The sequence below is a fragment of the Zingiber officinale genome, chromosome 1B (assembly GCF_018446385.1).
Source record: "Zingiber officinale cultivar Zhangliang chromosome 1B, Zo_v1.1, whole genome shotgun sequence".
NCBI lineage: Eukaryota > Viridiplantae > Streptophyta > Magnoliopsida > Zingiberales > Zingiberaceae > Zingiber > Zingiber officinale.
In genome coordinates this window covers 148,936,623-148,947,366 of record NC_055986.1, presented here as the reverse complement: position 1 = coordinate 148,947,366, position 10,744 = coordinate 148,936,623, and the positions used below count along the sequence as shown (strand labels likewise).

Here is a 10,744-nt window from a genome sequence, read left to right as displayed (position 1 = left end):
TATGAAAGCCCTATATCTTATGTCGAAGCATCAGTTCGCACTGTGGCTCTTTGCACAAGGCTGCCTATGCACGAAAGATATATAAGTTATCGTATGAGCCATGCAAAATCTGCCCATTGTGCAAACTCGCTGATGAAATGCTAGCTAGACTGCACCTTCTTTGGGTGTGTGATCAACAAAGTTCTTTGGGATAAAGTGAAGACTTGGCTACACCTGACTCGAAATGAGCACCTCCAAATGAATAATGAAGGTCTTCCTCCGAAGCTACCAAGCCAATGGCCAGTTGAATAAGGCTCTATACTTAGCAATGCGTTGTATGATTTTTCTAATATGGCAAGTTTGTAATAGGCGTCGATGAGTGATATCTCTAACATAGGGAGGAAGTTCTCAAGATTCACATGCACGTTTTTCGTTTTTTATTTTTCATTTTGGGGCGTATAATATGTATACCCTCACTTGATATATAATACGATTTACTTTTCTTCAAAAAAAAAAAAAAAATTATAGCGGTCCCATTCACATGAATCACACACCTTATTAAAATCAAATAAAGACTTGGTGGGGGAGTTGTCAAGGAAATATGTTCTTAGGAGCATTTATAAACGTTTAAGGCCATTAGATGTGCAAGGAGAGAATGCGAGCATAGGTCTACTCGCAGTTCCAACCTAGTGGATCAACACGGCAATTGATGTTTAACCATTGCACTTTCTCAAGGTTTGCAAATGAGATTTTTTTTTTCAATAACTAAAAGAGTATATTAAACAATGCCTTTCCAAAGTTTTTGATTCATTTAAAGATCAATTACTTTTCACTAGCTGACTTAAGCATTCCTTGTATAGTTGTATATCAAACTCGAGTCCAATCCACGGAACCTCATCACGCTCATTAATCTATCAACCCCACCAATAATGTGTTAGAAGCAAGGAGATGAAGTCAATGTGCCTACCAACTTATATGCCTTACTTGCTCCGCTACCTCCAAAAGAAAGGAGAAGAGTGAGAAGCTCCACTCCTCACTTTCGTGCCTTACACAACCAACTTATTATAAGCCAACTTCGTGACGCCAAGATGATGCCCCTAACTCAAGCGTTGACTTCTACATACCCAATATACATTATGCATATTTTTAGGGGTTTTTACCTCTCGATACCGATACCCACTCATCATATTCGCTCTTTGCACCTCCAGGTAGTTCTAGTTTGAGAAGGTCAACTGAATCCTCAAAGAAAGACTGCAACGACAAATTTAGGAGAAAAGCCATGGATGACAATAATCGGGGAAGCTTTAGAAACAAGTGGCCGGCGGAGCAGCCAACTGTGGCTTCAGCCTCCAGGACTGCACTCGCTATCCCGTCCACAGAAATCCTTGCCCGAACTGAAAGGAATGGCTTTGCTTCAAAGGCAGCAGAGGCGAATCTCCTCGCCCAGTTGCTCGATCGCTCCCATCTAATAATCTATAATATCTCTCCTTCCTTGGTGCCTTGGTTGTGGTCCACTATGGCATGCCGCTGAGCCACTCCACGCGTAGTTTAATGCCTCCTCGCGCTCCCCGTAAAGCGAAGTGTCAACTGCACTCTGCTTCCGGAGGGAGTTTCAACCATGCACTCCAACCTTCTCCAATTGTAAACTATTCTTTGCTCTCTCCTCCCGGCTAGCGTTTCTCTTCTGCCTTTATTTTAAGTTTGAATCTGTCCAATTGTGACCTTGGAAAAACTGAAGCATTCGCAGTTACCATTCTTGGGAGATGAATTTTTAGGCCGCTTTTGACTCGCCTTCTCTTTTCACTATTTATACCTCACTTCCCTTCCTCTGTTCCTTACCCACTGCAAAGCAGAAGAAGAGTTGACGGAGCCACATGGACTGTGTAGAAGATGTAGTCGATCACAACAGCAGCAGCGGGAGCGATCAGTTCCTCGCCTCGCCGCTCGTCAAGCGCAAGAGGACGAAGCGGCAGAGGCCGCCCGCCACCGCCGTCGGCCCTGCCTCGTCCATCTCGTCGGCGGAGCTTTCCAGCAGCACGGCCGTCACGGAGGAGGATGAGGACATGGCCAATTGCCTCATCCTTCTCGCTCAGGGACGTGCGGTGCAGATTTCCGACGAGCCTAAGGAAGCCACGATCGATGCCAAGGGCAGCAGAGCCGAGGCCTACAAGTGCAAGACGTGCAACAAGTGTTTCCCCTCCTTCCAAGCTCTCGGAGGCCACCGCACCAGCCACAAGAAACCCAAGACGGCGGTCCTCCTCGACCGAGCCAATATCCCTGGCGCCGCACAGACAGAGGTTTTCCAGATGACTGCCGGTTCTATGACGGCGAGGCCGGTCGCGACGACATCGAGCAACGACGACGGAACCGGGAACAACAAGCCGAGAGTGCACGAGTGCTCCATATGTAGAGCGGAGTTCTCATCAGGACAGGCTCTCGGCGGCCACATGCGGCGGCACCGCCCGCTGACTGCGCCGGCAGATCCGAAGGAAATAAAAAAAGACAGGAACGTCTTCTCCCTAGATCTCAATCTCCCCGCGCCGGCAGAAGACGACTGCGAGGCCGAGACGGCAAAGTCATCAACGACGGCTTTCCCCTTCGAAAGCCGGCGACCGCTTGTCTTCTCGGCCTCGTCCCTGGTGGACTGTCATTACTAAGCAAGCAGCACTTGTCATGCAGCCATTTCTCTTGTTAAATTTACAGGAACCTTGTGAATTATGCATACCCACATAACACAAGTGATTCTTTACATTCTTTCATGTTTTTTTTTTAAAAAAAAATATATGTTTCAACACAAATTGAGAATGCGATTGAACATTTCATGGTGCCAAATTCTTGTTCTTGTACTCGAGGTGAGATATGCTTGCAAGAATTGTCCGGTAGCAGGAAGTTTGGGATGACCGAGTTAACTTGGCTTTCTTAGTCTTTGATTGCTTTGGCTTCTCCACCACCACCAAGGAAAGTTATGGATCAGGTTCTCTCCCCATGAGTTTGATTTGTTCTGTAACCAATCTAACCTCCCCCTCATATTAAATGCCAATGGAATAAAAGCAGAGTTGAGGAAAAGGAAGTAGATAGATAGGTAACCCTCCCTGTCAAGAAATCCAGCACACACTTGTACTAGAAATGTATGCAAGGCCTGCAACTGAGCATATGTCCAGACCCATGCTTATCTCCTTTAACTCACCTAACCCTGGAACTGGATGTTCAGTATGAGAAGCTGCCATTTGTATCGTCCCTTGATTTGTTGCCACCTGAACCACTACTTCCAGACGATGTTAGACTCATTTGTCTCACTTGTTTGTTTTATAAAAGAATGTTTTTTCAGTTTTTGATTGATGGAAAATATGTGAAGTGTTTTAGGAGAATAACTTTTTTCCATTGAATCTATGTGCCAACTCGCCATCCTTATCAATGGAGCCCTTTGTGAAATCCACCCTCATCCACCAGCTATTTATTCTCATCCTCAAGTCATTTAACATCATATATGAGCTCACTGATTGACAGGAATATCTGATTTAAACTATCCGCATGAACTAACTTGCCAGCCTAAGCCTACACTATTAAGCAGCCTAACTTGCCAAGCCTGACTAACTTACATGTTACTCGTCTGACAGTATATCCCCTTGGGTAGTTTACTTAGCTCCACAATTTGCCCAACTTACTCGACCAATTGCTAACTCCCACAAGCACAACTTGCTTGACCAACCAAGTAAAAAAATATATATTAAACCCCCAATTGACCAACCAATTCATTTAGATTTACTAACTTTTCAGGACCAACCAATTAGAAGTCCTTAACAAGTTGAACTAAAACACTTGAACTATCTAACTTGTCCAATAGCTTACACCCACCTACCTCAACTAAACTATTTATCTCGCTTGAATCACCATGCTTGATTGAATCAACAGAACAAAAAGGTTAACTTGTTGCCCCCTCCCCCAACCTAATCAAAATCCACTAAAAGCCCAACACGCCTCGCATGTATTGGTACAATCGACCTCTGGTCAAAATCGATCAGGTTGAATAAATTTGAGTTGACTCGAGTTAGAATTTTGATGTTTGATCAATATGTTTGTTGGTCGAGTGAAACGTCAAATAGGGAAAGATTAATCGGATACTTGACGAGATATGAAAAGTCCAATTGGGTCACGGTTGTCTAAGCATTTGGCGATCAAAAGTCCAACAGGGAGTTAGCACAAGATGCGAAGTCCAAGTCGATCAAGGTTGACCAGCCACTTGACATGAGATGGATGAAGACCAAGTAAATCATAGAAAATCAGACACTTGACATGTGGATGAAAGTCTTTTAGGTCAGGAATAACGGGATGTTAGACGAGTATGAAAAGTCTTAATAGGTCATGAAAAACTGAATGTTAGGTGCATGCAAAAGTCCAAATAGGCGAAGGAAGATTAGATGTTTGGCATGACAAAAGGGAAGTTTTGGCAGGTCAAGGGTGATTAGATGCTAAGTGTGTGAAATTCCAACAAATTATGATTGACCTACTGTTGGGCAACAAAAATCTTGACAAGTTAAAGTGTACAGGATGCTAGGTAAAAAAAATGCCCTAGTAGATTGAGGTTGACCAAATACCAAATAAGATGAGAATTTGGCCTTGCAAAGGCTTAAATAGGACTAGCAATTGCTTGCAAGATACTAGCAATCTATTGGCAAACCCTAAACCCCGAATTTGGGATCGGGAGGTTCGAGCAAACTAAAATGGATTCAGGGTGCTTGGGATGCTAAGGTAAGGTGTTCGTTGAGTTAGAACTTGGGAACCCACTCGAGCTCGAGAGTTGATGTTCAGCCGAGTTAGATCTCGGGACCTCACTCAGACTCAGGAGTCAATGTTTGATCGAGTTGCCACTCAAGAACCCATCCAATCTCGGGACTTAGAGTCAGGACATGGTAGTCGGATGGGACCCACTTAGGCTTGGGACACAATAGTCGGCAATGACCCACTTGGGCTTGGTACATGACAGTCAGCCTCAAACCACTCAAGGTCTGGACATGGTAGTTAGTCATGACCCAGTCGGGCATTGATAGTTGACTGCGATCTCAACCCACTCAAGATCAGGACACGGTAGTCAATGACGACCTACTCAAGCTTGGGTTGGATTGCACGTGTGATGCTACCAATCAATTGTTGGGTGAAAGCAATCAATTCTTAAATCACTTCAAACGAATAGAACACTTCCAAATCGATTAGCCAATTCGACTTGTGGCTAGCAACCGATTGTTGTGTCTCAATAATCGATTGATAGTGGTCAAACAGTGTGGAAAGAGTCATTGTAGTGTCAACAGTTGAATTACAGTGAAAAAATCGATTGGTGAAAGATAGAAATTGATTGATAAGTAGAAATCAACATGAGCAATAGGTTATAAAAGAGGTTTTTGAGGAAAATCAAAGGAATCAATTTTTTTAAAGTTTGAAGACTAAGTGTTGCTGCATTTCCAATTATTAAGAGACAATTCAAAATAATGAAAAAGCATCTAAAGGTAAGATATCACTTGTAAAGTTATTTTCATTTTCATTTATATTTGTATTATTATTTGTATTTGCTATGAAAATGATATAAAAGCCTCTTTGCCTCCAGAAGGCATCCGAGAATGAGAAGTATGTGGTGGTAGTCATTAGGAGTAGGTCTTGAACGTAGTCATCTTGAAAGGTAGTGCATTTTGCTTTGTTTTGTTGGTTTCACTTTAAATTTTTCATTGTGCAATATCATCAAAATGATCAAAGCTATTCATCTCCTTTAACTCGTATCAGATCTAACATACACCCAACCTAATCGACCCACGAACAAAATAATGCAGATAACTGCAAAATAAATTCTATTTTGTTAAAAAAAATATATACCTAAAAATAGAGTTTTTATTTTATTTTTAAAATATCAATGATAAAAATGGATTATATCTTATATGAAAATTATACCTATTTTACCGGTCTCAGTTTCTTCCTTATATATTTATCTTTAAAATTTAATTTACTATATATGACAAAGTGTCAAATCATATATAATTTTTGGAAATCATATACTAAATAAACATATGATTCACCACTATTGTTATTTCTGTTTTTTATTTTGGCCAATCAAATTTTGACCAAAAATCAAGTGTCAAACACATACTCTATAGATTTCTAGACAATATATCATGAATTTTAAATAACCATAAGATGATCCTTTTTTTCATTGTTTATGGCACTTAACCAATTTTTTTTAAAAAAAATTATCATTTTTTGAGAAATAAAACCTCAACAGGTCATTAAATATAAAAGGATTCTTTTTAGATAATTACCTAATTTTCTTTGAATACACTGACAAATATCACATGAAATAGACGGTAATTAAATTACTGAAAACAGACGGAAGTGGGCATTGGAAGTTGATGAGGTGAGATCAAAAGAAACCACTTAAGCAAGGAATGTGGCAAGAGTTAACTACACGTTTAGTACAGGCAAGCAGCTGGAAGAGTTTGATCAATGTGAATGAGGAAATTTTAAGTTTCATTTGTGTCGACAACTTTCCCCTGCGCGACGCTTCCATGGCAAGGCACAGTTGCGAACTTCAAACGACAACTGCAATGGTTGACCCGTGCGTTAAAACAATTTTGACTGACTCGGATGGAATTGGCAAACGCTGACCTCATGCAACCTCTCAGCTGTGCTTTGGCCTCAGAGCTTCCAATGGTTGGGATTCACGTGAAATGCACGCTGTTAGATTAATTATTTGGCCGGCAAAAGGCCAGCTTGACCTTAACCAAAGAGGATTGCCAAAGGTAAACAAGCCGATGTTTGATTAAGTTCACTGAGCGTTATATATTTTCTTTATGAAAGTCCATATGAAAGCTGAATTTGCATTGAAATGTTCACGAGTATGCATGTTGGACTTCCTTCAAGTATCAGCAGTCAGTCAAACAGAAACAGCTGCAGCGTAGGCAAACAATGGTGGGATAGAAATAAAGAAAAATAGAGAGTAATTATTTCGGATGATATTATTATTGAAATCAAGACTTATTTATATAATTTTTTTTAAAATAATGAAAATATTAAATATGACATAATAATAATAATAATAATAATAATAATAATAATAATAGTAAATATAATAAATTTAGAAATATTATCTTTTACTATCAATCTAATATTATCTTTTGTTGTCAATCTTTTATCATAGTAATAAATCTCATTTGATTGAAATCAATACGAGATTATTTTTCATAACTACTTTCTTTGTTGTCATTACCCCCTGACAAACTCAACGGGAGTACCCGAACATTGAATTTGATTGCTAACTTGGTAAAACGTTGTCTAGATAATGGCTTGGTGAATATATTAACAATTTAATCTTCTGTAGAGACGTAAGAAATCAAAAGTTGTCGAGTCGTCACACGTTCGCGAACAAAATGAAAATCAATATTCATGTGCTTGGTACGAGCATGAAAGAATGAATCTGCTGCAAGATAAGTTGCTTCTATATTATCACACTAGATTTTGGATGTAACGGATGGAGAAAAATGCAATTCTGAAAGAAAAGATTGTAGCCAAATAATTTCAGATGTTGCATTGACGATAGCTTTGTATTCAGCTTCAGTACTAGAGCGAGAGACTATAGGTTGCTTCTTTAAGAGCTAAGAAATAAGATTTCGTCTGTCTTTAGGAGATCCAACCCAATCTGCATCACTATAGGCATTCAACTCTAGTGAGGACTGATGATATAAAAGAAGACCATGTAAAATCATACCTTTAAGATAACGAAGAATTCTCATAAGACATTCCCAATGGTACTCGGTGGGAGAATGCATAAATTGGCAGACATGATTAACTGCGAAAGTAATGTCAGGTCATGTAATGGTGACATATTATAGGACACTAATAATACTCGGTAGATCTGGGGGTCAGCTATTAATGGAGACGAAGAAGCATTAAAACCTCCTTCAATGATTGATGTGGAGATAGGACATACGACATCCATCTAGTCTCTTGTCCTGAACAAAATGGATCCGCTAAGAGGAAACATCATCATATAATTGAAATTGCTTTAGCCCTTCTTAATCATGCTTCAGTTCAAGTTAAATTTTAGGATGATGGATTGGTGTGGGGACAAGAGACTCGATAAAGGATGTCTGAGGAGGTAAGATGATGATGAAGGGTTTGATACTCTCCTCCCCAATTAGAATGAAGAGAGAGTATTTTATGATCAAAATAGTGCTCAACATGCTTTTGAAAATGATAAAAAATATCAAAGAGATTGGACTTTATTTTCATAGGAAAAATCCTAGTAAACTTGCTAAAATTATCAATAAAAATAACATAATAAAAAAACCTTGATTAGATAGAATAAGAGCAGGACCCTACACATCAGAGTGAATAATTTCTAAAGAAAAACTAAAAGTGCGAGTAGAAGATACAAAAGGTCATTTATGAGATTTTGCTTTCATGAAAACTTCACATAAATGAGATGAGGATGCTAAAGAAATTGATAATCATACTGATTAATGATATTCTGAACAAGATATAGAGATGGATGACCAAGACGTGCATGCCAAGAGAATTTATTTGTGTGTTCTCCAACAAAAGCATTAATATAGGTGGGTTGAAGATGATAGAGGTCATCTTTAATGTTTCCTCGGAGTAGAGTAATTCCTGTTGTGGGATCCTTCACAAGACAATGATGAGGATGAAATTCAAAGAACACATTATTATCATGAGCAAATTGACACATAGAAAGTAAATTTTTAATGATAGAAGGAACATGAAAAGTGTTGCGCATACGAAAAGTTCGACCACATGAATGAAAAGATGTGTTTCCAAGGTGAGTAATTTACAAACCTGAGCCTTTACCTATTTGTGCCATGTCAGGTCCATGATAAACTGAAGCTTTTATGAGAATATCATACTTCGGTATAACATGATGAATTGCTCCAAAATCCGAGTGTTATCCTCGGTTCTTAGGAGTCAATGAAACTATATTAGGAAAGATATAAAGTGAGAATGCTCTAGAATGATATAACTAAGTTGTAGATTGCTAAGAAGGTGATGATCGATTTGAAGATGCAGGTTCTCCTTGTGAAATAGTTGGTTGTCCTAATGTTGTAGGACCACCAGTAAAATTTGAACCAAATATTTTAGGGCATGGAATACCAATATATCCAACTCAGACAAATTTGACATCTTCTTCGACTATAAGACCAATCAAATTTTCTAGAACAATAAATGCCAGTATGACTAAGGATGCAGTAAATTTGACATCGGTCTGAACTTTACTTTTGGCCACCTTGATGTCATTGAGTATCTGACATCGAAAATAAATAACTCATTCCTTGATAGTAATAGACCTTGCTGGAAGAATTTTCGACGACTGAAAAAAATATTCGGCACTGGAACCTTATTGTCCGGCGGTAACGGCGAATCCCCCTTTTTTTCAGCGATAGACAAAGGAGAGAGTAAGTGCTATTGTGGGCTAGAAGAAAAGGTTGATGTCTGCCTGATACTTCTGGAAGGACAGAAAGAGGAGAACTGCTACTGGATGCTGGAAATTGAAAGAAGAAAAGGAGAGATGGAATGCTGCTGGAAGAAGAAGGGAAGGAATAAGAAGAAGAAGGGATGTGCGAAGCTTCTGGGATGATAATTAAATAAAAAGAAGTGTAGGATCAAGATACGCTAGAGGGGGTTGAATAGCGCTTGCGGCTTTTTTACACTTTCGGAAAACAGAGAATAACGCAGCAGAAATGAAAGAAAGGAAAAAATAAACAAATATTAACACTTTTGATTTACTTAGTTCGGTGCCTTTGATGACTCCTACTCCAAGGCTCACGATTATCGATCACTTTTGTTGGGTAATCCACTATCAACTCGAATATTACAAGTATATTGAATTACAACTTCGCATTAAGTAAAATATACCGACAACCTAAGGATCCTGAAAGTCGCGCTTTTGATCGTCGGAGTCGCGTCGCAGAGTCATAGGATCGTCCTTAAAGCAGTGCACAAGTGAAGGATTGTGAGAATGAGTTATTTTCAACCCTCTGCTCGAACCAGCCTTTTATGGGTTGTTGAAGGCGCCTTCAACCTCATTGAAGGCGCCTCTCACTCAGATTTCTGAGGTTGAAGGCGCCTCTCACTCAGATTTCTATCCCCAAATCTGTAGTACTGATAAGCTCCACTTTATGCGAACTTCATCCGTTCGAAGGCGCCTTCCATCTGGTATCCAAGGCACCTTCAGGCGCTTTGAAGGAACCTTCGCGCCTCTCCGTGCGAGCCTTTGGCCAAGCCACCCGAGGCACTTTCAACTACCCCGAAGGCGCCTTAAACACTATTCATCCGAGGTTGAAATGTGTTTTTCACTCCCTGCAAGATGCATTAGTCTAAAATACCAAATATACCCTGTAAAACAAAGTTAGCTAATAGAATATGAATCATAGAAGTGTTTAACAGTCTCCAAACTATCCGATTCTGACTTTCACCTAGGTCGAACCGATACATATTGTTCTCTCAACGGGAACACATCCTCACCTACTCCTCTCAGGAGAATTTACCTTTTGCCAGACTGGTCCTCTAAACTGTCTAGACTTTTGCTCAACATCTGAGACTTCAGGACTTTTTTGTTGGACATTCGATCCCCAACCCGTCCAGTCTTCTTCTTGGTGTCTGCAACCCCCAGGACTTCCACCTATAATCTATGACCCTAGGATTTCACCTGACATCCTTGACCTGCTAAAACTTCGCCCAGTCCCCTAGACTAGGACTTCATTGCCTAACC

General features: G+C 39.9%; 1 protein-coding gene across 1 annotated transcript; it reads left to right on the top strand.

The window, feature by feature from the left end:
* Positions 1-1,163: 1,163 nt before the first annotated feature.
* On the top strand, positions 1,164-2,786 carry LOC122009103 (zinc finger protein ZAT5-like). Its single transcript, XM_042565155.1, has one exon. The coding sequence runs from the start codon at positions 1,854-1,856 to the stop codon at positions 2,634-2,636; it is 783 nt and encodes a 260-aa protein (XP_042421089.1). The 5' UTR covers positions 1,164-1,853; the 3' UTR covers positions 2,637-2,786.
* Positions 2,787-10,744: the final 7,958 nt, after the last annotated feature.